This window comes from Odocoileus virginianus, chromosome 9, assembly GCF_023699985.2.
Source record: "Odocoileus virginianus isolate 20LAN1187 ecotype Illinois chromosome 9, Ovbor_1.2, whole genome shotgun sequence".
NCBI lineage: Eukaryota > Metazoa > Chordata > Mammalia > Artiodactyla > Cervidae > Odocoileus > Odocoileus virginianus.
Genome location: NC_069682.1, coordinates 39,330,841 through 39,358,401, shown reverse-complemented (window position 1 = coordinate 39,358,401; position 27,561 = coordinate 39,330,841). Strand labels below are relative to the sequence as shown.

The following is a 27,561-nucleotide window of genomic DNA, read 5'->3' as shown; positions in this document are numbered from 1 at the left end:
ACAGAATTAGAAACAGCAAGCAATCCTGAGGGTGTGAAACACAGGATTCAGGGCGGGAGGGATGCTCCAGAAAGGCAGGAAGGTGCCCATCCTGTAGCGCTGTTAAAACCCATCCCTGGGACAGCGGCCGTCCTGGTTGCGTCAGCAGAGAAAGATGTTGCCCAGGTGTTAATTATATAACCTGGAACCCTACAGACCTCGATTCACTAAGAACGCTTCATCCCTTCAGGCTGGGTCTTCCAGGTTTTTCTCAGGGGCAGTGGAGTGCGGAGTCTGATCCCACCCCCTCCGCCCCGAGCACCCAGAAAGGCCCGGGGAGCACACTGGCCTGAGGAATGCCTTGTGAAGCAGCAAGGAAAGCGATTCTCAGGGCTTCATTCTGAGCGGTCTTTTCTGGAGACGTTGCATAGTAAAAGAACCCGGTTTCCTCTGCTGGAAAGCCCCCTCCCAGTGTCTTTTCCATCCCGTCCACCTTTCGCTCCTTCATTTGCCAAACGCCCCCACGAGCCCGCTGGTTCCTTTCGGCGCAACTGCTCCTCAATACCTCCAAGTATCTGACTACCGGCTAGAGGCGGCTCCTCCGGGAGGACCTCGTGCGGGACCGTGGGCGGGCGCGGGCCTTGGCCTGCCCACCGCGCCCGGCGACAGACCCGGCCACACGCTTACAAACCGCCCACCGTGGCTGTGGCCGTCACAAAAGCAGACACGGCCAGCCGCCCTTTTCCAGTGCGTCTTTCCCTCAACCCCGCCGGTTCGGAAACGGCCCGGGATTCCCAGTGGGGAGGGGAGTCCCGTCCGCCACCCGTGGGCCCCGCCTCGCGGTCAGATCGGATGTGAGGGGCTGGGGCCGCCAGGGGCGAGGACGCGGCAGTCCGTACCCCGGAAGCCGCTACCCCTCGCTGATGGCGCGCAGGTTCGGACTCGCGCGAAAAAGCTTCGCAGCTACCACCTTCCGGGTAGCCGGAAGGGGCGGGCCCTTCGTCACTTCCGCGCGCGCCCGAGCAGGGAGGTGGAGCCTCGGTCGCCACTTCCGCGCGCGGGGCTGGAGGTGGTCAGCGCGGGGAGCTGACCGGCGCTTTAGAACCATGACCGAGGCTGACGGGCTAAGGCAGCGCCGGCCCCTGCGGCCGCAGGTGGTCACGGACGACAACCGGACGCCGGAGGCCAAGGGCGGCAGGTAGGCCGGGCCTGGAGCCGGGCCGTGCCCCCAAGGCGGCGACAGCAGCTGGCGCCTCAATTTAGTCCTCGGCAGCCTCGCTTCGCGGGTGGAAGCGGTCTGTCGTCGCGAGGTGCACCTGCGGCCCTTCGGCCCCGCCGCTGCGTCATTGCCTGTCCCCAGAGCCCCCCGGCCTCGGCTGTGCCTCACTTTGCCTCAGGGGCGTGCACTGAGCCGCTTCCTCACCTGCCCTTCTCGGAAAGAGCGGGAAGCAGAAGAGATATCGTTGGGCAATTTCTTTGAGGGTCCGGCCTTGCACGTTTTCCCGGTAGGGACGGACATGCATAGGGCACCGGCGATGTTGGTCCCTGATGAAGGGAATATCAGATCTCCCAACTTCTCGTCTTCTAACCTTCCCGAGTGTAAATATACTTTGCTTTGTTAGCTAGAAACTGAAGTATAAGCCTTTAAAGTTCTTAAAATTCTCCTCTTAACTTGGTGCCCCGAGTGGCATAATTTTGGGTTTTTAAGAACCAAGAGGCCCCATATAGACCCAAGTTCAAAGTTTGGAACTGACTGACTAATATGTTGATGGTAATACTGGGATATTTTTTGCCGTGCCATTGGGTGTGGTACATACTGAATGCAGCACAGGTTTTGCTCAGAGACACTAAATTTATTCCCTGATGATAATGAAAGGAAGGAGTGTTTGGTTTCTAAAAATCTACAATTCTCAGAGAAGATTTTTCACTAGCAAGAGTCCTGGGACCAGTGGAAAGGCCGGGAATACACTCCTTTTTGTGGGGTGACCGGCCATTCTGGTTTCCTCTGGACTCTAGGGTGTGGGACTTTCAGTGCTGACCCGGGGCAGATCACGACAGGTCGGTCACCCTTTTGACTGTGGATGTTGTGAGATCATCTGGTGATGACTTAGGAGCCTTCAGAGCAGACAGGCTGGGACTAGCAGTGCTGTGCAACCGTGCCCACTGGCGTTGCCACACACTTGTGCCCAGGAGACCAGGGGGCATCTGGCTTGGGTCTGCTATGAGGCACAGGGCATAGAGCACCCAAGGGCACTAGTTGGATGGGCCCAACTCTTAGCTGGGCCCTGTAGGCCCTAGGGCAGGGGGCAGAGTTAATTGCTTTTCAGTTTCTCTGGGATTTCCTTAATGGCAAGGTTACTTTGTGTTTCAAAGTCCTCACCTGTTGCTAGTCTTCCCCTGGGTGCCTTTTGCTCTCTGTTGATTTAAGACATTTTCTTGGCTTTCCTGTGTTTCCCCTTCTCTTCTTTGATCCTCTTCTGGGTCTTTGTAACAGTCTGTTTCCTGTCACCCACCTTCCTTCCTATGTGTATATTGTAATTCTTTAGCTTTTTCTTATTTTTATCATGCAGGTTTCTAGTTTTCATTTCTTTTGTAGTGGTTTCTAGTAGTTCATCTGATTGTCATCTTGACTACCTTAAAATTTGAGGGTTCACTCTAAGACAAGAAAGTATTGTGTATAATGAATGAAGGAAAGGAATCTGAAGGAAATAGAAATGTGATGACTATATAGTAAACTTTAGATGTGCTGAACAGAATAAAGAAGGGACAATTTACAAAAGCAGGAAATTCGCTTCAGTTTACAGAAGCAGGGCAATAGATTTTAGTGGATGGGACACTGAATGATACCTTGCCCAGTCTCCTGGCTTCTGGCATGAGTGGTGGCATTAGCTCTGCTTTGCTGGTGAGGTCATTGAAGTCTTTGTGAGTGACATGGTTTTTGTAAAGTTACAGAGGAATAGAGTCTCAAGAGACATTAAAACAAATGAAAGAATTGGCTTCTGGACAATGAGAAGTGTATTTTTAAAATTAGGTTTTGGAGATGTTTTATTTCAAAGTTGTTGAGTGTCTGTATCTGAACAGTAATCTTTTTTTTTTTGGTGTGGCATGCAGGATCTTAGTTCCCTGACCAGGGGTTGAACCCGCGCCCCCTAAAGTGGAATTGCAGAGTGTTAACCACCACTGGACCGCCAGGGAAGTCCCCAGTGTAGATTTCTAATGATTGTCATTTGGCATCAGTTTCCCCACATGTTTAAGAAGTTTATTGACAGAGTGATTGTAACCCAGAAAGGATTCCTTCCCTTTTGGAACATAGTTCTGTCTGAGAGGAGAGAACAACTGTTTAATGTCCATGTATACTTGTTTAGGAGTGAAGAGTTGAAAAGTTACCAGCTTTTTTTTCAGTAAGCTTCCAAAGAGTTTCACACTAATTAAAGATCTCTTGTAGGTCCATTTTCGTTTTTAATACTGAAGCATAAGGGAGACAGTGGGGAGAGACAGGTTGGGCTGTTGTAATTCTTGAGGTTGTGGGGAGCTAGGATTCCAGAGTTTTCTCAGCCCTTCCCCTGGGTGTGTGTTTTCAGATTGCTCTTTTACCATGTTTTCAATTTGGTGTCAGCGCTAAAACAGTGCCTGCAGTCTTGGAGTCCTGGCTTAAAGGACTGTGGAAAGTGAACCAATGCAGGGCGTGGTCACTTGAAAGGACTGGGCCATTGTGTGTGAGTCTCGGGTTCCAGGGATCACCTCAGCACCCGGGGCTCCAGTGTCTCCTGGATTTGGGCCTGAAATCACAGGTCTGTGTTGATCTCATGGAGCGTGTGGGCCAGGACTTCAGTCTGTGCCTCGAGGCCTTGATGTGTGCAGAAGCCATTAGAGGACACCTGTCGCCACATTTTGCCCCATTAAGTCCCATTTAACGGGATTCTGTAAGTTGTGACTGAGCCGTTGGTAGTTGTCAGATCCTGTGCATCCCAGGCGTGGATCTGAGGGTGCAGGTGTAGGGGTTGGGGCAAACAAGCTGACCTCCTGGGTGGCACCTGGGAGGGAGGGCCTGGCCTTCCGGGGTGTGTCAGCACAGACTGAAGAGAGCAGGATGGGCCTGTGCGGCATTGTGTTGGTGAAGGTGGTTTGGATAAACGGAGGTCTTTCAGATGAGTGGACGTAGTGCAGTTGTGCACAGCTTCCCATGTGGCTCAAGTGGTGAAGAATCTGCCGGCTAGTGCAGGCGACGCAGGCGGGTGATGCAGGTTCGAGCCTTGTGTTGGGAAGATTCCCCAGAGGAGGAAATGGCAACCCACTCCAGTATTCTTGCCTGGAGAATCCTGTGGATAGAGGGGCCTGGCGGGCTATAGTCCCTGAGGTTGTATAGAGTCAGACATGACTTTGCATTGGAGCACAGTGCAGTGTGTGGTCGGGCAGTTACAGAGCAGATGCAGAACTGTGGTTGACTCCGAGTTCACAGGAGCCAGCAGTGAGATGGGCCTGCCAAAAAAGTTAATGAACCTTGGGCTACAATAATCATGCTCCCAGAGCCTGGGTCAGGAGCTCTGTGACCTCACCTCTAGGACCTGTGCACCCGCCAGTTACAGACTCAGTGCCCAGGGTCACATGGCTCTCACCTGTGCCCGGAGCTCGTTGAGTCCTGTGTTTCCTCAGATGCGTGGCTCTGCCCGGTTGCTTCTCCTGAAATCTCTGAGCAGAGTCCATGGGCTTCAAACCCTCCCCACCCTCTGCCGACCTGAGGCACTGCTGCCCTCTGTGCTGGTCGCTACCTGTCTGGCCTCGCCCACCCCAGGCGGCACGGAGGGTGGGCACTTGACTGCTCTCCTCTCAGGGCCGGGCAGCCTGCCTGCCATGTGCGCAGGTGGTCACAGAGTGTTTGTGGGCTCCCAGGGGGTGCTGTCTGATGTGGCAGCCACTTGGCCACATGTAACTACTTAAGTCTAAATTAATTAAAATGAGCCAAAATTAAAAATTCACATTCTTATTTGTGTTATGTAGTGGGTTTGGGGATTGTTAGGGCTGATGAAGGAAAGTGATATGGCTGTGAGGTGACAGCAGCCACCTGAGCTTTGTTGGTGGCACTGACAGGTTTGCATGTGGCGGAGTCTCATAGGGGAGGGGACAAGAGGGGCTTCTGGGTCAAAGTGAGGGTCAGAGAGCTCTAAGGGCAGGAGTTGGGGTAGGAGTGGAGTTCAGTTCAGTTCAGTCACTGAGTCGTGTCCGACTTTTTGCTACCCCATGGACTGTAACACGTCAGGTTTCCCTGTCCATCACTGACTCCCAGAGCTTGTTCAGACTCATGTGCATCGAGCTGGTGATCATCCTCTGTTGTCCCCTTCTCCTTCTGCCTTCAGTCTTTCCCAGCATCAGGGTCTTTTCCAAGGAGTCAGTTCTTCCCATCAGGTGGCCAAAGTATTGGAGCTTCAGCTATAGCATCAGTCCTTCCAATGAATATTCATTGGAAGTGGTGAGGCTCTGTTTTATTGAAGGGTAGCCACTATCTGGATGAAGCGCAAACTGGAATCAAGATTCCCAGGAGAAATATCAATAACCTCAGATATGCAGATGGCATCACCCTTACGGCAGAAGGCGAAGAAGCACTAAAGAGCCTCTTGATGAAAGTGAAAGAGGAGAGTGAAGAAGTTGGCTTAAAACTCAACATTCAGAAAACTAAGATCATGGCATCTGGTCCCATCACTTCATGGCAAATAGATGGGGAAACAGTGGAAACAGTGACAGACTTTATTTTCTTGAGCTCCAAAATCACCGCAGATGGTAACTGCAGCCATGAAATTAAAAGACTCTTGCTTCTTGGAAGAAAAGTTATGACCAATCTAGACAGCATATTAAAAAGCAGAGACATTACTTTGTCAACAAAGGTCTGTTTAGTCAAGGCTATGATTTTTCCAGTAGTCATGTATGGATGTGAGAGTTGGACCATAAAGAAAGCTGAGTGTCGAAGAATTGATGCTTTTGAACTGTGGAGTTGGAGAAGACTCTTGAGAGTCCCTTGGACTGCGAGGAGATCCAACCAGTCCATCCTAAAGGAGATCAGCCCTGAATATTCATTGGAAGGACTGATGCTGAGGCTGAAACTGCACTACTTTGGCCACCTGATGTGAAGAACTGACTCATTTGATAAGACCCTGATGCTGGGAAAGATTAAAGGCAGGAGGAGAAGGGGATGACAGAGGATGAGATGGCTGGATGGCATCACCGACTCAATGGACATGACTTTGAGTAAATCCCGGGAGTTGGTTATGGACAGGGAGGCCTGGCATGCTGCAGTCCGTGGGGTCGCAAAGAGTCAGACACGACTGAGCAACTGAACTGAACCGAGCCCCTGTCTGGGAACGTTTCACTGAACACATAAAGCAGGCGGGCTCTGAATGGCTAAAAATTTCTGTGTTTGGGCCATTTATCAAGTTACTGGATATGTAAAGTTGGAGTTTGATGGTCCTGCAGAGCTAGAGTCCCAGCCTGCAGTGAGGAAGTAAACAGTGTGGGGCTGAGCTGCCAGTTCTAAAACTAGACCCTGTATGGAGCTTTCCAGTAGGAACTGGCTGGTGCTCAGCTAGGGTGCTGATGGACTTCTTTCTCTGGAGAGGGGTTGGATCAGGTTGGCGGTATCCAGCCACACATCAGGAACAACTGGGGCTTGAACCTGCCAGGCAGGTCGCACCGTGTGGACACGAGGCTTTGCTGGAGTTCTGGCCGCCTTTCTAGCTGCAAGCAGTCACTTTCTATCCAGGCTGGACTTCTTGTTTTCCCTGTTTTAGGAAGGGGCAACCAGGTCTTCAAGCACGCTGCGACAAGCTCCGAATCACATTCTTAAATTAAGATTTTAAAATATACACTACCACATAGAAAAGGAGAGTTGGCATAGAGTCCAAGTTAGACAGGAAGGATCTGTTTTATGTGGAAATGTGTTTGGCAAGGAAAAGGGAAAGGGAGACTTTGGCCAGTGTCACCACTTTCGTTGGTGAGTTTGCACAAGACAGCTTCCCCCAGGGGCTGCAACTCTATTCGGGGTGGGCGTGGCTGATTGCATCAGCCCCCTTGGCAAGACACCGGTCCTTCCTCGTGGGCTCTGAGGGACGATTTGTGCAGTGCCATGTGGCCTGCTCTTTGGGACTCTACTTTCGAAGGAACCACAGGACCACGTCATTCCTGCCCGAAGCCCTTGCAGACACCCTCTGCCCGTGCAGTCGCAAGCTGTGGTCGTCACACTGACAGACCGGGCACCGAAGGAAGTCCTGAGTGGCGCGTGTCCCAGCCTCTGGATGGGTGGTCGCTGACTTTTACTTTGTGGACATCTTTGTGGAGCTGTAACTCGCATATTATCAGTCATTGGTTTAGAATGTCCAATTCAGGGATTTTTAGGTTATTTAAGAGATTTGCTAAAGTGACAGATCACCACAGTCTAAGTGAAGAACATTCTCGTCACCGTTAACGTCTTTTTGAGGTGGGGTACATAATGTAAAAGGAACCTCCTTAGAGTGCACACAGTTCAGTGATGTTTTCTGTTGGGCAACCACCACTCTTTTCTGGTTTCAAAACTTGTCCTCATCCCACAAAACTCCTTGTTGCCATTAAGTAACCCTTTCCCATCTCCCCTCCCAACAAGTGTCAGTTAGTATTTGAGCAGAAAACTTTTTGTGTTGTTGAGCAGTGGAAGGCATGACAGGAAGTTCTGCCATGGGCTTCTTCTGGGATGAAGCGGGACACACGGTGCTGAGCACAGGCTTGCCGGGGCCACACTGGGTGTTTGCCTTCACCCCAAAATCCCCCAGGAGAGAAGACACGGTTAGCTTGTGCAGTGTGTTTGAAACCTGGACCTGGGTCCAGGCATCTCCTCCTGTCCTCGGCAGGCTGTGTTGTTAGTGGTGACCTCAGACTTTGGGTCAGACGTGACCCTCGGTCCTGTCCTTCTGGCAGTGGACTGCCCACCCCCGGCCCCCAAATTTCTGCATTCTTCATTGAAACCATCTTGTCAAAAATCAAATGAAACATTGCCCTTAGTTTGTCAAGTGTGAGTCCTAACTTTTTTCAAGTCAGCTTTTTTGGATAGAAAAAGATTTTCCACTTTAGGAGCTCAGGATTTTAATTTGCTCTAAGTTACTCTTGACTTCAGGTGTTTAGTGAATCTGAATATCCTGATGCAGGCAAATAGTGATCCTGGCAGTTTCTTTCTTAGCAGGAGGCTTCACGTGCTGCCTGGCCCTTGAGTGAGTGAGGTCGTTTGTGAGGGTTGTTGGAGGGTGTTTCAGCCCCCAGTGGTCATTTGTCTACACACTCTGCTTGAGGTCCCAGGCCACTGTCAGGTCTCCCCGTGGCTTTTGAAGAGATGGTCTGGAGGTGTGACTTTGTAGGTTCTCAGTGTCTGGTAATGGTTGGGTTTGGACCTTCAAGATCTTCTACCTCCGTTTCCTTTGTGAATGTGTCTCTTATTCTTGCTGCTCTGAGCCTCGGTGGCCAGAGGTGGTGACTGAGGGCCGCCGTCTTCCCGGTGGATGAGGGCGGCTCCTTCCCACAGCTTCACTCACACCTCCGTCACTTTGGGCCCATTGGTTCTTTGGGTTTGCCGGCTTTTAGCATCTGCTGGAGGATCCAGGATACTGCTCATCAGACTACCTGGGAGGTAACTGTTGAGTGTTCCACACCCCGCAAGATTAAAAAAAAAAAACAAGGCATGATTGCCATCCTAGCAAACAGTGCTGACCTTTAGTAACTGCCATGGAGGTGGTGGCCTCGAAAGGGGCAGGCCGGGTGGGAGGGCTGCCCCTGCCCGGAGGGCTGAGGGTGTGGCCAGTCGGTCTGAGCCCTGCAGATGCCTTCGTGTGCTTTGTCTCTGGCAGCTCCTTCAGTGGCAGAGTGTTCCGAGCCACCTTCCTCATGCTGGCAGCCTTCCTCACCATCCCCCTACTCGGCGCCCTGGTGCTGCTGGACTCTCCTATAGACCCGGAATCTCTCAGGTGAGTAGCCACACAGCTTGGGCAGGGTGGGTGGCTCTGCTCCACAAAATCGGGCTGTGAGCTTCTTGGCTAATAAGTTAACCTGCTCGAGCAGTAGAGAGCGTGAGCTCTTTAGTGCCTGTGCCCTGTGTTGAATCAGGTGTTACACAACATGTGCCCAGCGTTATGCATGCTACTCTTTCAAAAAACAAAACTGTGCAAACCAAAATGAAAAACTAGAAAAATCCCAAACAAGAGAAGCTTAAGTATTAGAGGTGATTAACCTGAATTCACTTGAAGTGTTGAGAGCACAGACACACAAACGAAGATTAAGTTCAAGTTGCCGTGTTTAAATTTTTTAAGTAGCTGATTTTTAAAAATTATCGATAAATGCTATTTATTTGGCAGTCAAAACTATGTTTCCTGAAGTAAGGATTTATGAGTAGTTGATTTTTAATAAACCTTATATAATAATTACTGTTTTATTTTTCCTAAATTACCATTCATCAGTGGGGATATGTAGGTAATGCAGTCCGTTATAACTTGAAAAACTAGTGTGCACCTCAGGTTTCGTGAAGGTATTCACATTTGTAGTTACAGTCTTGCAGAGCCAGGCTTCTCTTGATGTGATTGTTCATGACGTCAAGGGCTGTGCAGTCTGGTTTCCCCTCAGAGCCGCTCAGGGTGGTGAAGCTGCCTGAAGTTTGCTGTGAGTTCATATAAAGTTGAAAAGTTCAGATAAGAACTCCATCTCAGTATAGAGGGAAGCTAACAGGTATAACTGAATGATGTGTTGTTTTGTGAGTGAGAGTTGAGGCTTCATAGTGGGCAGTGTGTTGGGCGTCCTCTGAAGGTCTCCCTCCTGCTAACCCCCCTCATTGTGTAGAGGAGGTGGCTAAGCTGGCCTCAAATGCAGACTGCCTGGGCCTTTCTGCTAATCCAGTGCGCCATGTGGAAGTGAGATTTGTGTCCAAAGCTGGGGGTTGAAACCTGGGCTGGAGAGCTGGCCATGGAGAGTGAGGTAGTGGGGAGCAGGTGGACATACGGCTTCTAAGGAGACCCAGGACCTTTGATCTCAGTAGAGGTTGTTAATTTTGTCAAGAGTGGTGAACAAATTCAGGGGAAAGGTAGTGTGACGTCCTGGCAGCCTGGAGAGGAGCCAGGTAGGGAAGGCTTTGAGCCTGTGCAGAACGAGCCCGTCAGTGGAGTAGATGCGCCCGGTGAGGAGAAACCCATAGAAACCAGCGTGGCTGATGGGTCTCTCCTGGGCTCAGAGTTGGGGAATGACTGGCTCCCGCTATGGGGGTGTGGGCCCCAGAAGCCAGAACGAAGGCAGAAGGCTGGCAGACAGTGAGAGCGGGAATAAATTGAGGTTTGGGGAAAAGCTAACAACAGCAAAAAGGGTTTCTGTGAAACTGATCAGAACGGAAAGAGCAAGGACAGACACACCGCCTGGGACGAGTGGTACAGTCTCCAAGCTGGTGGGCTTAGCTGGCGGGGGTGCCTCGGGGCTCTGCCTTCAGGAGACTCAGGAAATCAGAGGACAGACAGACCTGGAGGGCCCGGGACCGGGGAAGACCCTCCCAGGTGGCTGGTTATGCAGATGGTGGCAGCCTTTTAGCGAGCAGAGTCCCGGGGAGGCTGCCAGACTTGGCCAGACCTTGCTGTGCCCAGCAGCCTTCATTTCTCCTCGTTAGGAAGATCTGGAGCTGGTGGACACAACACCTGTGACATCCTGATTCCTGGAGGGTGTTGCCCAGCATCTGTTGGGACACGTGTGTTCCCAGAGGTGGGAGCACAGTGGTGTCATCAGGCGTGGATGATGTGGGCTCAGGAACATCTGCTTGGTGGATATTCCCTCCTCACCACAGGGGAGCGTCTGCCTGTGGAGCCAGAGAGTTGGGGTCAGAGGGGGGCTCCACGGGTTTCCTGAGCATCTGTGAGGAGCCCAGGCTGTCCATGCCTGAGGGTTGGGGGCATGGGCCACCATCCTGCTCCTTCCCCTGCAGGTCTCTCAGGGGCCTTTCCTGAGTTTTATTATTTTGTGTTTCTGTTTGCCCCTCACATCCCTGACTACCCATAGCACTTTGTTGCTACTTTTTATTTATTATCTTCGAGTTTTACAGCTTCACCCTGTTAATAAAATGCACCCTTTTGACAGTTAACGGTGATAGCTTTCAGCTGCTACAAGAGTTAACTGTCCCTGTTGGTTTTTTTTTCTCCTGTTGTTTTTAAAATCATAGGCACAAAATCTCTTCTTTACAACACTACTGTGTCTTTTATGTTAAATTTTACAGAAACTGAAATATGTTTTAAACATGACAGAAACAGTTCTGTCTTTTTGTGAAAACTCATGTTTCTGTTCCTTTCTGGATGGAAACCCAGTCCTTCCCCAGAGTTGGGGGTGGAGGCCGCAGTGACTGCTGCTGAGTTGAGGCTGCCGGCTGTGTCCTTGCCCCATGCTCGTGAGACACACTCACAGCTGGTGGGGACATTTTTATCAGTTTGATTTCAGAAGAAAGATTAAAGAATGATCCTAATCAGATAGATAGAACCATGGGGAGAAACAGGACGAAACTGGAAACTGAGCATAGGCGGTGACTGAGTTGGGAGAGTCAGCAAGAGCGAGCAGGAGGTAACAGTTAATGAGTTAACCTGAGTGCCTGGGCTGCTGTCCCTGGTGCCTCTGTGCCCAGTGGAGCGCCCAGGCCTTTCTGCCGAGCTGCTGCATTTTCTCCTGTGTTTTCTCATCTCCCCTTGGGGGCAGGGACAGCGCACCACCCTGACTAGATTGACGCTGCAGCCCTTCGAGGCCTTCCTGCGTGCAGGGAATCTGGCAGCGCCCACGGGGATGGTGGGGAGGCTGGGACTCCCTGCTCCGTGTGCTTGTCTGTCATCTTCTGCACACGTCCCTGCCCCTCCGGAGGTGTGACCTTCCCGCACAGAGCTTGAACCCAGGTGTGTTGCAGGTCCCAGTCTTACTCCCCCACTCTGTAAACAAAGCTCTTTAGTTGAACCATGAGTGTGCTTTTGAAGAGCAGGTAGGAAGCTGTATTTGTGAGACAGGGCCAAGGGTGGAGGGGGAGGTTTAGTTCCAGGGGAGTTGTGCTGAGCCCTGAGTAGGGGTGGCAAGCTTTGTCTGGAGGGGGTGGGGATGGAGAGCTCCCAGACCGCCACCCCCCACCCCCTCCAGTTGGTTCTCCTACTCTCCGGCCCGGGCCGGGTGAGGGGTAGGAAAACTCCCCTCCCCCACCCCCTCCCTGGGAGCCTCCCGGGGGCCGCGCATTCAGGATACAGCAGTGAGAACCCAGCAAGTCCCAGACCTCATGTGTGCTCGGGGGGCACAGGCAGCTGACAGAGGAGCGAGGAGTCAGTCGAGTGGTGTGGAGTCTGGGCTTCTGGGGGCAGCGCTGAGTGTTCCATTGCGCGGTCAGAGTGGGCTTCACTGAGGAGGTGATGGGAGGAGGCAGTGGGTTTAAAATGGGAGATGCTCAGGGCCCTTGGGGACCCGCTGGGAGAGCAGAACGAGGGGAGGAGAGGGGAGGCTTTGGCCGGACTGTTGGGTGAGGAGCTTGTGGGAGACCTTGGCTCCAGGGAGAGGGCTCTGTTTGCAGGTATTGAAGGATGGATGCCATTGATCTGTGTTTCACAGAGCACAGGTGGGCTGCTGGGTTGCAAGCAGACTTGAGGGGGACAAGGGAGGAAGCAGGGAGGGAAGATGGTGGCCTGGCCCTGGGTTGCTGACAGCTTAGAGAAACAGCGTGTTTGCCTGTGGCTGGAGGAGACGAGAGAGCTCCCAGGCACTTCTGCGTGAGCCTGGTCGGGGGGTGGGGGGGTGGTGGACCCAGGCCCAGCTGTCTTCTGTCCTCTCCATGGATCAGAAGGCAAGGCTGTCCCTGTGAAATGTCTACTCCTCTTTCTCCATCTCGGTTGGGCCTGGATGGCTGGCAGCTAGTGAGAAAATAAATGCCGAGCTTTGTGAGTTGGAGGGTGAAGCAGGTTGGACAGGTTGCAGAGGCCTGGCGCCCTGGGCCTTGGGTGGCAGGAGAGTGTTCTTACGTCAGCCACATTTACGCCTTCAGTTTTCTTCTGTGCTATGACCTTTCTTGATATCCTGGGAGGTTTTCTCTTTTAACTAGTGCTTCTGGCAACTAAGGATATTATTGAAATGTGTGCCCTTTGTCAAAGAACGGGGAGTTATACATGTAGGTCCTTGCAAGTCTTCAGTAAATACTTTCTTCATATATTTTTATAGACATCCCCATAATTGCATTATTTTACAGCTTCAAAGAACCCCCTCTCTTCCTTGGTGTGCTGCAGCCAAATACGAAGTTACAACAGGTGGAAAGGCTATTTGAAAATCAGCTTGTTGGGCCAGAGTCCATAGCAAATATTGGGGGTAAGTAGACCCCTGGGACTTGTCGCTGTCTGCTGCCTGAGCGGGGTCCTGTGGGGACAGTGCCAAGGGGAGTCCTGGGCAGCCTTCTTGGCTGTGATTGTGCCTGTTTGTCTAGCAGATGCCCCGAGGGAGCCTCTTGCCTCTGAGTTTCAAGCCGTTTTAGTGCTGGGTGATTCTGAGTTCCTGTCAAGCTTTATTCTGCTCAAACTGTTGGATCCTTTAAAATGAAAGGAGAAAGGAAAAATGTGAACACTGGTATTTAGTTCATTGGTCACAGTTGGATAGATGTTACTTGATGTAGCATAGGTTGTCTTTGTGTAGATTTCATTTTTGACAAGAACAGGAACCATTCTCAGTATTTCCACTTTTTTTAAAGATCACCTTGGTGGGGACATTTTAGGGTAACCATGTGCTTCAGACTTGCCCGAACCTCCAGACTAGAAGAGGGTCTGGTTCTAATTCTTGAGTCTGTAGCAACCTGGAACAGGCCTTTCCTTGTCTGTTAGAATGAGAATTAAGCTTAGGAGTCAAAAGATACGGTTAGTGAAAAGGTTGGCAAGGATTGAGGCGTGAGGATTTCCTGCAACTTGTTACCTCAGCTCACTGGCCATCACGTCAGAGCGTGGTGGAACAGTCATGGGTGGCTGCCCATGCTTCTGTTTCCTTCTGAAAGCCCATCAGGCCCGCGCCTCCACCTCCGAAGCTGTTAACCAGCCTGCCTTTCTGAGCCCTGCTGTTTGGCCAGCCTGAGGTATTTCTGTAGTTAGTTGTTGCTTTTTGTCCGGCAGAGTCAATTGCTCAAGAGAGATGGGCACTTTGTGATAGAACTTCATATTTCTTTTAAAAAGACATTGATGTTTATTAATTTCACAAATCTTGTATTTTTGGTTAAGAAATCTAGTATTGATGTTTAAAATTGGAACTTTAAGGAGTCCCAGTGATCCCCCCCACCCAAATCTCCCAGAGAATGCTTTTCTTGTCTTTGCCACTGGGCCTGATGCCTTATCTTGCTCTGTCATCACACCTCCTTTTCTCTCTTAAGGGAACTGCTTGTCTTTTGGTGACATTTCTGGTTATTCCCTGCAGGTGTGAACTGCATGAGGGCACCTGGACCCACTGCTGCTGACAGTGGAGGGAGGTACTTACCTCAGGAGGTGCCAGGAGAGGAGTTACCAATGAACATCATTTAGACTTTACTTTTTAGAGTAATTTTGGAGTCACAGCAACATGGAGGGGAAGGTACAGAGATTTACCATATATCCCCTACCCCCTACTTGCCTTATTATTAACATCTCCCCCAAGATGGTACATTTATTGAGAGTACAGTTGACAACTCCTCATTGTCACATCATCATCACCGGAGTCTAGGGTTTACTCTTGGTGTGTACATTCTACAGGTTTGGACAAATGTTTAATGACATGTATCCATCATTAGATTATCATACAGAGAATTTTTACCGCCCCCTCAAATCTGCTGTGTTCAGCCTCTTCATCCCACTCTGCCCCCAAGCCTCTGGCAACCACTGATCTGTTTCTTGTTTCCATAGTTTTGCCTTTCCCAAATATTTTAGAGTTAGAATCATACATCAGGTAGTCTTTTCAGATTGACTTCTTTCACTTACTGTTATGCATTTTAAGGTTCTACTTACTCCGGTATTCTTAGGCTTCCCTGGTGGCTCAGATGGTAAAGAATCTGGTTGTAATGTGGGAGACCTGGGTTGGGAAGATCTCTGGAGAAGGGAAGGCTACTACTCCAGTGTTCTTGCTTGGAGAATCTCCACGGACAGAGGAGCCTGGTAGGCTACAGTCCATGGGGGTTGCAGAGAGTCAGACACGACTGAGCGACTTTCACATTCACAAGTCTTTTTACAGTTTTGTAGCTCATTCCTTTTTATTAATTAATAATATTCCATTGCCTGGATATATCATAGTTCATTGTTCCATTCACCTTTGTTGCCAAATTGTCTTCAAAAGTGGCTGTACCATTTTGCACTCCCCCCAGTCATGAGTGGGAGCTCTTGTAGCTCCATAAATCTTGTAGCTCCGGATAAATCCCTGGTGTTTGGTGCTGTCAGTGTTCCAGATTTTGGCCATTTTAATAGTTGTGAAATGGTATCTCATTGCTGTTTTAATTTGCAGTTCCCTGATGATATATGATGTGGAATATTTTTTCATGTGTTTGTTTTCCACCATAGATCTTCTGTGGTGAAGTGTCTTAAGTCTTTGGGATATTTTTAAAATTGGATTGTTCATTTTCTTATTGTTGAGTTTAAAGAACTTTTTGTATATTTTGGATGCAAGTCCTTTATCAGATGCATTGTTTGCAGATATTTTCTTCCAGTCTGGGCTTGTCTTACCATTCTCTAGACAGTGTTTTTCTCAGAGAGGTTTTTAAGTTTTAACGAAGCCCAGCTTATCAGTTCTTTCTTTTATGGATCATGTATTTGGTGTTGTATTTAAAATGTCATCAACCACACACAAAGTCAACTAAGTTTTTTCCTTTTTTATCTTCTAGGAGTTTTGTAGTTTTATGTTTAGGTCTGAAATCCATTTTGAGTTAATTTTTGTGAAGGGTGTAGGGTCTGTGTCTAGGTTCCTCTTTTTGCATGTGGATGTCTAGTTGTTCCAGCAAGATTTGTTGAAGAGACCGTCTATACCTCATTGTGTTGCCTTTGCTCTTTTGTTAGAGATGAGTTTTGGGTCTGCTGCTGGGCTCTGTATTCTGTTCCATTGATCTGTTTTTCTGTTCTTTTGCTGTTACCACATTGACTTCGTTATTGTAGCTTTATGGTAAGTTGTTTTTTTTTTTTTTTAAGTCTTTATTGAATATTGCTTCTTTTTTTTTTTTTTTTTTGGCCGAGAGGCATCCCTGAACAGGGACCAAACCTGTATCCCCTGCATTGGAAGTGAAGTCTTAACCACTGTACCATCAGGGAAGTCCCTACATGGGACTTCCTACAGGGATAGTAGTGTCCGTCCTCCAACTTGTTCTTTTTCAGAATTTTGTTGGCTCTTCTGGATCTTCTGCTTCTTCGTGTAAGCTTTAGGATAATTTTGTAGATTATCTACAAAATAGCTTCTGGGATCGCTCTGAATCTAGAGCTCAGGTTGAGAAGAACTGACCTCTTGACAATGTTGTGTCTTTTAATCCATGAACATGGACTCTCTCTCCCTTTATTAAGTTCTTTGATTTCTGTTATCTGAATTTCATGGCTTTTCTCATCTAGATCTTGTGTATATTTCATTATATTTAGACCTAAATATTTCATTCTTTTTGGAAGGTAGTGAAACACCTTCTGATGCTCTGATTTTAATTTTAGATTTCACTTGTTCATTGTTGGTATATAGGAAACTGATTGACTTTAGTATATTATCTTTGTATCCTGCAACCTTCCTATAATTGCTTATTAGTTTTCAAAACTTTTTGTTGTTGATTCTTTGGGATTTTCTACATAGACAGTCATGTCATCTACAAAGGAAGATAGTTTTATTTATACCTTTTATATCCTTTTCTGGTCTTACTGCATTAACTAGAACATTCAGCCCAGAGTTGTAAAGAAGTGATGAAAGGAGACAGCCTTGCTTTGTTCCTGATTTTAGTGAGAAAGCTTCTAGTTTTCACCATTAAGTATGATGGTAACTGTAGGTTTTTTGGTAGATATTCTTTATCAAGTTGAGGAAGTTCCCCTCTGTTCCTAATTTGCTGAAAGTTTTTATCATGAAATGGGTGTTGGATTTTTGTCAGTACTTTTTCTGCATCTGTTGATAAGTTCATGTAATTTTTCTTTAGTATGTTGATATTATGGGTTACTTAACTGATTTTCAGATGCTACACCAGCCTTACATACTTGGGATAAATCCCATTTGGTTGGGGTGTATAATTCCTTTTATACATTTTGGATTTGATTTGCTCATATTTTATTGAGAATTTTCACATCTTTGTACTTGAGAGATATTGGTGTGTAGTTTTCTTGAAATGACTTTTATCTGGTTTTGGTATTAAAGTGATGCTGGCTTCATGGAATGAGTTAAGAAGTATTCTTCTTCTGTTTTCTGGAAGATATTATAGAAAGTTGGTACCATTTCTTCCTTCCTAAATGTTTTGTTCAGTGAACCCATCTCAGCCTGCTGCTGTTTTGGAAGGCTATTAACTATTGATTAATTTCTTCAATAGATATAGGCCTATTCAGATTGTCTTTTGTGTGAATCTTGGCAGATTGTGTCTTTCAAGGAATCGGACTGTTTCATCTACATTATCAGATTTGAGGACTTAAAGTTGTTCCTAGTGTTTCTTTAGTATCCTCTTAATGCCCATGGGGTCTTTTGCTTCTGATATTGGTAATTTCTGTCTTTGTTAGCCTAGCTAAAGGAGTATTTATTTTATTGATTTTTTTCAAAGAACCAACTTTTGTTTCTGTTGATTTTTCTTTATTAATTTCCTATTTCAATTTCATTGATATCTGCTCTAATTTTTATTCTTTCCTCTGCTTACCTTGGGTTTCCTTTGCTCTTCTTTTTCTAGTTTCCAAATATGGAAGCTTAGATGACTGATTTTAGGTCTTTTTCTTTTCTAATATGTGTCTTTGATGCTGTAATTTTCTTTCTAAGCACTGTTTTCTCTGCCTCCAGGAAATTTTTGGTAAGTTGTGTTTTCATTTTACCTTAGTTCAAAATGTTTTGTAATTCCTCTTGAGATTTCTTCTTTGACCTATGTGTCATTTAGAAGTGTGTGGTGTTTAATCTCCAAGTATTTTGGGATTTTCAGCTCTCTTTTTTTTAGTGATTTCTAGTTTAATTTCATGTTGGTGTGAGAGCAGACATTGTATCATTTCTGTTCTTTTAAACTTATTAAGGCATATATTATGGCCCAAAATGTGGTCTACCTTGGTGAATGTTTCATGTGAACTCAAGAAAAAAATATATTTTGCTGTTTGTTGGATGAGGTGTTGAAGGGTGTGAGTTATATCCAGTTAATCAGTGATGCTGTTGAGTTCAACTGTGTTTTGTATGATTTTCTTATTTATTTATTGTTTTTGGCTGCACTGGGTTTTCTTTGCGCGGGCTTCTCTAGTTGTGCAAGTGGGGGCTACTGTTTGTTGCAGTGCAGGGGCTTCACATTGTGGTGGCTTCTCTGGTGGAGCACCGGCTATAGGCGAATGGGCTTCAGTTAGGGTTGATTTTTTGTTGGCATGATCTGTCCATTTATTTATTTATTTTTTAAATGTATAGCTGATTTACAGTGTTGTGTTAATTTCCGCTACACATTAAAGTGACTCAGTTATACATATATGTACATTCTTTTATGTTTTATTTTTCATTATGGTTTACCCCAGGACATTGCAGATAGCTTCCTGTTTTCTAACTGTGCTGTGCAGTCGGATCTTGTTGCCCATCAGGGTCTTTCCATTTCTGAGGGAGGGATGCTGAGGTCTCCTCCTCTAATCATGGATTCCTGTGTTTCCTTGCAGTTGTATCAGTTTTGCCTCATGTATTTTGACAGTTATTATCAGGTGCATACATGTTAAGGACTGTTGTGTCTTCTCTACAGTTGACCTTTGTTGTTACCGGTTGGTCTTTATCCCTGATCATGTTCCTAGCCCTGCAGCTCTCTCTTAGTGTTAATATGGTATATTTTTCTTTACCCCTTCATTTTTCATCTCTGTGTCTGTATATTTAAAGAGAGCTTCTTAGAGACTGCATTTCATTGCATCTTGTTTTCTGATACACTCTGACAATCTCTATCTTTTAATGAGGTTTTTATACCATTAATGTTTAAAATGATAATTGATTACACTTGACCCTTGAACAGCTCTCAGGTTCACTTAAACATGGATTTTTTCCCATTGAACACATTCTGCAGCACAGTTGCTTAAATCTGTGGGTGTGGAATCTTGCAATGCAGAACCTCACAGATTCAGGACCTTGAGGATGTGAGGGCTGACTATAAAGTTATCCACAGATGTTTGACTGTGCAGAGGGTCGACGCCCCCTAACCCCCAGTTGTTCAAGGGTCAGCTGTTGTTGGGTTACTCTCTCCCATGTTTGTTACTCTTTTTTATTCATTGCTTATGTTTTTTTCTTCCTTATTTTCTCATCTACTTTGGGAGTTTAGTAGTTTCAGTTGAGCATCTTATATGATTCTCTTTTCTGTCCATTCTTTGCCTATCAGTTGTACTTATTTTAAATACTTTTTTTTAGTGGCTCCCCTAGAGTTCGCAATATTTACATTTAAAAATATGGAGCATTTCATGAATTTGCACATCATTGCAAGTTCTGCGTGGTTCTGGTTCTAGTATATGTGCTGCTGAAGTGAGCACTTGATTTTACACCCAGGGGCCTTCCCAGCAGTTGTTTCCCTTTGATTGGATAGTCACCTTCAGCAATTAGACACTGCCAGGAGGCAGATGTGAACAGACCCAATCGCTGAGTACCAGCCCGAGGGTTCCCGCTTCTTTGAGGGTAGAAAACTGTTTTTATCTGTGGTGTCTGCTGTGCCCTTGCTCCAGCCTCAGGGTCACGCCCATGCTGGTTCCAAGGCCTCTATGGCGTTATTGCTGCACGTGTTAAGACTTTGGCCCCAGACACCACTTGCTTTCATTTTCAAAACTGCCGTTTCCTCTCTGGAGACAAAGCACAGACTGACCACCTCTGTTGTAGGTGGTGGTGAGAGCATAGTTCTTAGGCTAACCCAGTAACACCCTTACTCTTTCCTGTCTTTGAACAGATGTGATGTTCACGGGTACAGCAGATGGCCGAGTTGTAAAACTTGAAAATGGTGAAGTAGAGACCATTGCTCGATTTGGCTCAGGCCCATGCAGTAAGTTTTGGTGACTGCCTTTGTGTCTCTTCCAGGCACCCAAGGAAGGTGCTGAGAGGAGCTGTGTTTCCTGGAAGTCAGGTCTTTGGAAGAGGAGAGCCCCGCTGCCCAGCTGAGGCCCCCTGTGGTCATACTTTCCCTGCAGGCCCCTCACATCCCTCACCTCAGCAGGCACCCCAGAGCTGCTGTGGGAGGTGCTAGGCTTTGTTCCTCAGGTGCTGAAGTGCATTCCCGTACTAGCCTAGCACGGACCTCAGCCCTTCATCCAGAGTGAATTACCCTTAGGTCCCTCAGGTTTTAGAAATTCACTATTTAAGCACTGGTAGCAGACTTACTATCCTTTTGTTAGGAGCTAGAATGTTTTTGTAAAAATGATGCATTTTTATAGTAAAATGCGAACAGCACAAAGAAGAAAGTAAAAATCACCTAGAGTCTTCTCAGGTGTAACTTGTTAACAATGTAATGAATAACTTTTCAGATCTCTTTCTGTTCATGGACTCACACCCACACATGGTTGTAAGTGATGGGATCATACTCTGCATATGAGTATTTAACCTGCTTTTCCCAATCTGTATTGTGGCCATAAGTGCCTCTACAGTAGGCATCCTGTGGTAAGCATCCTAATGTAAACACACATGTTAAATGCCTCTGCAATGAGTGTCCTGCAGTAAGCCCTCTGCAATAAGCACTCTGTAGTAAGCACCCTGCAATAAGCACTGAGTAGTAAGCTCTCAGTAGTAAGCACTCTGCAATAAGCACTAATAAGTACCCTGCAGTAAGCACCCTGTGGTAAGTCCCCTGCAGTGAGTGCCCAGCACTAAATATGCTCTGCCACAGGTTTAAAAAGAATATAGGTAGTAGAGCAGGAGAATGGATCTAAGGAGTAATATGGTAGCTTTTCCATTATGATGGGTGGAGGGACCCTGCCATGTCCTTAGATGGGCACAGCATTCAGGTCCAGCTGTGGGGCTTCAACCCCACTCCTGGAGTGCTGGGGGATCCGGGGGTGGGGCCTGTGCCTGCTGGGGGACCTGGGGAGGGGCCTGTGCCTGCTGGGAGATCTGGGGAGGGGCCTGTGGCTGCTGGGAGATTGGGGGTGGGGCCTATGTCTGCTGGGGAATCTGGGGGTGGGACCTATGCCTGCACTGACTGAGTCTCCAAACGCTGATGTGAGTGTGTTTCTTGAGTGCTAGTTGCTGTGCATGTGTCCACATCCTGACTCTCCGGTGGACCCTCTGGATAGACTGGACAATTGACCTAAGCTCTTGGGGCCTGGGACACGGAGGGGGCTTTGTCAGTCTCTGATGCTATGGTCAGTTTTGTTCTCTGCAGCACGATGCAGGTTTAGGACAGGATAGATGAGGTGATTGGACACTGATGGGCCACAGGCAGAATCTGGGGTCAGCCACTGATTCCTATCTGTTTCCCTAGAAACCCGAGATGATGAGCCTGCTTGTGGGAGACCCCTAGGCATCCGGGCCGGGCCCAACGGGACACTTTTTGTGGTTGATGCGTACAAAGGGCTGTTTGAAGTAAATCCCTGGAAACGTACGTGCCAGTAACTTGCTTTCTTCTGTGATGATTGCTGATCTTTTAAACAAATGTGTGCATTTATTTATAAATGGATTTAGTAGAACTTGTTCAGTACAGCCTACCAGAGGCCCTGGTATTTTTCTTACGTACTGAATGGTACTGAAGGTCTTGCCAGCAGAGAGCAGCAGTATTCACATCGTGTGGCTCCTCACTTGAGCCTGCCTCAGGTTCATACCTCCCTCTCCCCTGACCCCTGGGTCCCAGAAGGTCTCATTCCGAGGGTGTGAGGCTCCTCTTCCTATCTTCACTTTTCTGTGTATCCATCTGGGCTCCCTATTTGTTTTCTGCTTCTCAGTCTTCTCTTTTTCCTTCCCCTTCATCTTTTGTCGTTTTACTTTTCCTTCTCCAGCTCCTTCTGCTGTTTCCCTTCCCTGACTGGTCATGGTGTCCTGTGGACTAGTGCTGTGATACTGCTTTGTGTGCTTAGTGGGGAGGGTCGTGTGGAGGGAGGAGTTGTCATTGTGGGTGGTGCACAGGGCCCCTGGGTGGTCCCCACTCTGCTGGGTGCTGGCATGTGCCAGTTACTCCCAGCCTCTGAGCCCGCTTGCTTCACCACAGAGTAGGGCTGACAGGAGGGCCTGCCTTGTGGGATCGTTGTGGCGGTTTAAGTGGGGTTAGACGTAAAGAGAACTGAGCACTCCATGAGTGTGCTACAGTCTGAAAAGACTTACTGCGACTCCTGCTTTTCACATTTAAAAGCGGGTGAGGGGAGCATTGTGTATTTCTCTCAAATAGAAAATTGCCTCATTAACCCAAGACTCTTGACAGATTTTTAAGTCAGTTGGCCTTGGGGAAGGAGTTCCTTGTCCATAGGGAGGATTCTCCCTTTAGTGGGGTTGTTCTAAAAATTTCATCACTGAATAGAAAGGAGGGAAACACTGTGAGAAGTACTGCATCTTCTGACATAGGGAGTGGAGAAGCTCCCTTAGTTTTTCCTTTTAAATAAGTTAGGTTGATTAATATTTTGAAACTATTGAGGTACATGTTCTTATAATGAAAGCAAGTCTCCCCCGTTTCTTCTTTCTTTCTTCCTGTCTTTTCCTTTTCTTCCTTCCTGTTCCCGCAGGTGAAGTAAAACTGCTGCTATCCTCCGAGACCCCCATTGAGGGGAGGAAAATGTCCTTCTTGAACGATCTTACAGTAACTCGGGATGGGAGGAAGATTTACTTTACAGATTCTAGCAGCAAATGGCAAAGACGAGATTATCTGCTCCTGTTAATGGAGGGGAGAGATGATGGGCGGTGAGTGTGCTCCTGAATCTTCTGCCCAGGGAGGCTGTAGATGGGCAGGATGACGTCGGAGAGTATATCACGCCCAGGAGTTGGTGGGTGTTTTTGAGCATCTGCTCAGCTTTTAAGGGAGGATCTTAATGTCTCCTGGAAATAGGTGGTGGACACAACAGGGCAGTGAGATGTTCTCACTTCTCTTTGGAGAAATGAAGCTAAGAACAGCCAGGCCATCTGAGGGTGTGGGGGGTGGTCTGGCACTTGGTGGGGGGAACCTCAACTCCTGTGAGGCTGAGCAATGGTGACCCACCCTGGTGTGAGCTAGTGCCCAGGTCGGTGAGAGAACTGACTGTAGCCTTGTCTGGAGGTGGGTGCCTGCGTGGCCCTGTAGGGCCAGCCTGGAACTGGTCTGAGTGGAGGATGGGGCCCTGCCACTCCAGTGGAGGCCAAGTGCCCCTGCACAGGCCCTGGCCAAGGGCTCCAGCCCAGCAAGGCTCCCAGATGCCCCATGTGACCCTCTGCGTTGGCGCCCGCAGCCTGCTGGAGTATGACACCCAAACCAAGGAGGTGAAGGTTTTGCTGGACCACTTGCGGTTCCCCAACGGGGTGCAACTGTCTCCTGCGGAGGACTTTGTCCTGGTGGCGGAGTTGGCCATGGTGAGGATCAGGAGGTGCGTGAGCTGGCCAGGCTGGGGTGAGAGGCGGGGCAGGGCCGGGGTGAGGGGCAGGGCTGGACCGAGGTGAGAGGCTGGCTGCAGAGCCTGGGACGCGGCAGATGCCCGTCGTTTGTGAGGAGAGAGTTGTCTTCCCTTTCTCTTCCTCAGCCTTCTTGACCATCACGGGCTAGGAGAGTCTCGACGGAACGCTGACTGCGGTCCTGGCCTGGCCCGGTTCCTGCCCTGGCCCGGTTCCCGCCCCTGCTTCTTGCTGGACCCAGGGCTCTGAGGCCTTTGCAACAGGCCCTTGCATCACATGCCCTCGTTGGTGATGGATGCATTGGTGTTTGGCTCCAGTTTTTTGTTTGGGGGGCTGCTGTTCATTGCCTGCTTGGTTGACTTTTTCAGGTTTTACGTGTCTGGCCTGATGAAGGGAGGGGCTGATGTGTTTGTGGAGAATTTGCCTGGCTTCCCAGACAACATCCGAGCCAGCAGCTCTGGAGGGTACTGGGTCAGCATGGCGGCCATCCGGGCCAATCCCGGCTTCTCCATGTTGGATTTCTTATCCGAGAGGCCTTATCTTAAAAAAGTGATTTTTAAGGTAAACACGAAAACTATGATTTCAAGAAACAAAATGAAACTGCATCTCATTGTGGGTTTTTTTGACCCTTGTGAAAGCTCTAAAAATTCTAGTTCTGTTTATGATACCTGATATTTTCAGTGACTTCTTTAAACTTATCCTTTCGCTTAAAATGTAAATTTACATCTTTGAGCCCTCTGACTCTTTCCCTCCTGGTTTCCTCATCTGGAATTGTCACCCTCACCATCATGACCTGTTGGGCCTCTGTCCTGCCCGTCCTTCTTGCTCTCCCCTGGACCCGCACCCTTTGGCTCTTCCTCAAGTGGTTTAGGTGCCCCTTCCTCCTGCCTTCTTGGAGCCTTGTCGTGCCCTCCGTGGGATCCTGCCCATGTCCTTAGTTACTGGTACTGAACTGTTTGTAACCTAAGGTCCTGCAAGGTGCCAGGCAGTGGTTCCTGAGTCTGTATGTGCACATGTGTTCATGGACAGACCTTTGTACCTACATTCATATATCTTTGTTCCTTTAAACTGAAAACTCTAAGTAAGACTGGTGTTTCTGGTCCAACACCACAGGATCTATGTGTCTTCTTACCATCCATGTTGGTACTTCCTTTCTCTAAGGGTGAGAAACCTGGTTCCTGTGCTCCCTTATGTCTGTTTGACCAGATTTCCCAGGTGTCCACATTTGTAGCCTTTGTCCCCAGCACCACATGGCCCTGGCTAGGGCTCTGGTACCCGGCCAGCCCTTCTCCCTCCTCCCAGCCATGTGCAGGGGCCTGCCGTCCCCTTGGGGGCCCACAGCCTGTGCCGGCCGCCCCACTGCAGGACACTGTCTCCCCTGCTTGGGGCCACGGCCTCTCCTCCAGGGTGGATGCTCCCTACTCAGACTGACTCCCTGGTCTGGGCAACCCCTGTACACACCTAGCCTGCTCAGCCCCACAAGCCATTTTTTGACTAAATGTTTTAGGACCAATATTTTAAAAAGGCACTTGCACTCCTGTGTGGAGGGGAGCAGGTGGAGAGGTGGTTCAGCGGAGGGCAGGGCAGGTGGGATGTGCCCAGCAGGTGACAGGACTGGATGCCCGGCTGTGGGTCTCCAGGTGGGCCTGTTGTCTGGGCTGCAGGGGCTACACCTGCCCTGCCATACTCTCTCTGCTCTGTGCTTCTTTTGCAGCTATTCAGCCAAGAGACAGTGATGAAATTTGTGCCACGGTATAGCCTTGTCCTGGAGCTCAGCGATAGTGGGGCCTTCCGGAGGAGCCTGCACGACCCCGAAGGGCAGGTGGTCACCTACGTGAGCGAGGCGCATGAACACAACGGGCACCTCTACCTGGGCTCCTTCAGGGCCCCCTACCTGTGCAGACTCCGCCTGCAGTCTGCTTAGGCCTGCTGTCACCCTATGCGCGTTGTCACCCAGAGCCCACTGTCACCCCATGCTCCGCCCCTGGGCCTGGAGGCACGTGGACACCCTTCCTCCCATGCCCGGTAGCCCGGGATGTATGGTGCAGCCCCAGGACACCCTCACCTGGGCTCGGCCTTGCATTTGCTGAGGGGAAGATGAGTCCTTGTAAAGCCATTTTCTCTTAAAAACTTCCCCAAGTGTGGTGATTGTCTATGGGACCTGGGGACTTGGTGTACTCTGGTGGGGATGGATTTGTGGGTGAGCAGCTTGAGGTCTCATCCCTGCTGCTGGCTGTGTCTCACCAGCCTTGGTGTCTTTGCTGATAAACAGGTGATGCCTGTCTTTGAGGGAGGGACTGCAGGAGGGTGAGGAGAGCACAGAACAAATGTGTGTGAGACCTCAAGACTGGCTGTGTGGGCAAAGACTCTTCCCCAGAGTCCTAAGGGACTGGGCCTCAGCCCTGGGTGTCCCTCCTGTGGCTCCCACCCTCCTCCCCCGCCCGGCCCCCTCCATCCCTCCCCTTCCTGTGCCCCTGCCAGTGTTCTGAAGGCAAGGACCCAGATGTGTGTGGAGGAGGAACATGTTGATTCTAGCCACTCAGAGGACTAGCCGGCTTCTCTGTGGACAGCCCGCTGTGCAAATCACTGGATGGGGATGGAAGGTGGGCGCCGGGCACCAGGAGCCCTGTTCACAACTGGTTCCTCGTCCTCAGACCCAGGTGTGAACAGTGCATGTGTCGGGGTTGCTTGTCTTCTGGTGTCATAAGCCTGACGGATGTGTCCACACGTGGTCCTGGTGGTGGGCGACCCCTGTGGATTGACCTGTGGATGGTGTTGCCAGGACTTTGTTCTCTGCTTTGATTCTCTCCAACAGCGAGTGAGGTCTGCCCTTCCGTGTGTCGTGAGGGCTCTTCTGCTGGGATCGTGCTTGCTTGCTTGGCGCCTCCCCCATGGGCTCCCACACTGACTCAGTCCACACAACACCGCTGTCCTGTTTCCAGCCTACCAAGCAGGGCTGACGTCTGCTCCTCCCTTTCCTGGTATTCGTGAGAACACATCAGGGATTGTGTGTCTGGAGTGGTCTTTGTGAGTTGAAAAGACAGTGTTTTGAATAGATGAATAGTGAATATCAAGGAGGGCCGACAGCAGTCCTGAGACCAGAATGACTTGTGTCGTGTGCTGACTCAGATCCCCCCCTGCCCCTGTTTTAGGGGAGGACAGCCAGTCTGACGGGGGCCCATTCCGGGTCGACCTCTGCTCAGGGCCAGCTTCCCACACAGCTGCACAGAGCAGTCAGACTGGCTGCGTGGCAGTGACCTGTGTCCTGTCAGGTGATGTAACCTCACGGGAAATGGTGTTTAATAGGCAACAGTGCACCCGTGTATGATGTCTGCAGGAACAGACCATTCTGCCATGAAAACACAGCCCAAGCGCACTGACCCTGAACGTTTCTTGGTTGGGAGCCGGAAGCTGAGGGCTGCACTGTTAGCGCAGAGGAGCTGGTAGCTTTTCACAGTTTTCAGCGAAGTTGTCTTTTTTTTTTTTCTGACTCAGGTGTTGCTTTTCTGTCTCAAAGTGTCATTTCCTGTGTTCTTTGTGGTTATTTGCCATGGCAAGGTGTAAAGCATAGCCTTGTTAGTCTTAAATATATGATAGACTTTTGTTGTAAACATAAAATGGATTTGTTCTAATGTGAATTGCTAACATGCTCTTAAAATTAAAGCAAGTGGTTCATTGATTGTGTGCTGCTTTATCATCTGTTACAGAAACACCATCAGTACTCCGTCGCTGCCTTTTATAGGACCGAGGCCTCACGCTGAGGTTCTGTCATCAGCATTCGCTCTATTGTGCTAAAGGGTTTTCACGTGTGCTGACCTCTTAATGATACAAGGAGACTGGCCAAGTCTCACTGGGGAGCTGAGGCTGGGGAGGGACCTGCCCAGAGGTGCAGGTGGC

The 27,561-nt window shown here is 48.9% G+C and overlaps 1 protein-coding gene across 5 annotated transcripts; it reads left to right on the top strand.

The window, feature by feature from the left end:
- Positions 1-1,002: 1,002 nt before the first annotated feature.
- On the top strand, positions 1,003-27,343 carry APMAP (adipocyte plasma membrane associated protein). 5 transcript variants are annotated; one of them, XM_020878095.2, is made up of 9 exons: positions 1,004-1,177; positions 8,838-8,954; positions 13,217-13,332; positions 20,057-20,149; positions 21,581-21,697; positions 22,809-22,983; positions 23,505-23,639; positions 24,033-24,225; positions 25,379-27,343. In XM_020878095.2, exons 1-9 carry the CDS (start codon positions 1,086-1,088, stop codon positions 25,586-25,588), a joined length of 1,248 nt encoding a protein of 415 aa, XP_020733754.1. In that variant the 5' UTR covers positions 1,004-1,085; the 3' UTR covers positions 25,589-27,343. The 5 variants fall into 5 exon arrangements, with proteins under 5 accessions (XP_070328347.1, XP_070328348.1, XP_070328349.1 ...); XM_070472246.1 differs by lacking the exon at positions 21,581-21,697 and having other exon boundaries at positions 1,003-1,177; XM_070472247.1 differs by lacking the exon at positions 23,505-23,639 and having other exon boundaries at positions 1,003-1,177.
- The last annotated feature ends 218 nt before the right edge of the window (positions 27,344-27,561 follow it).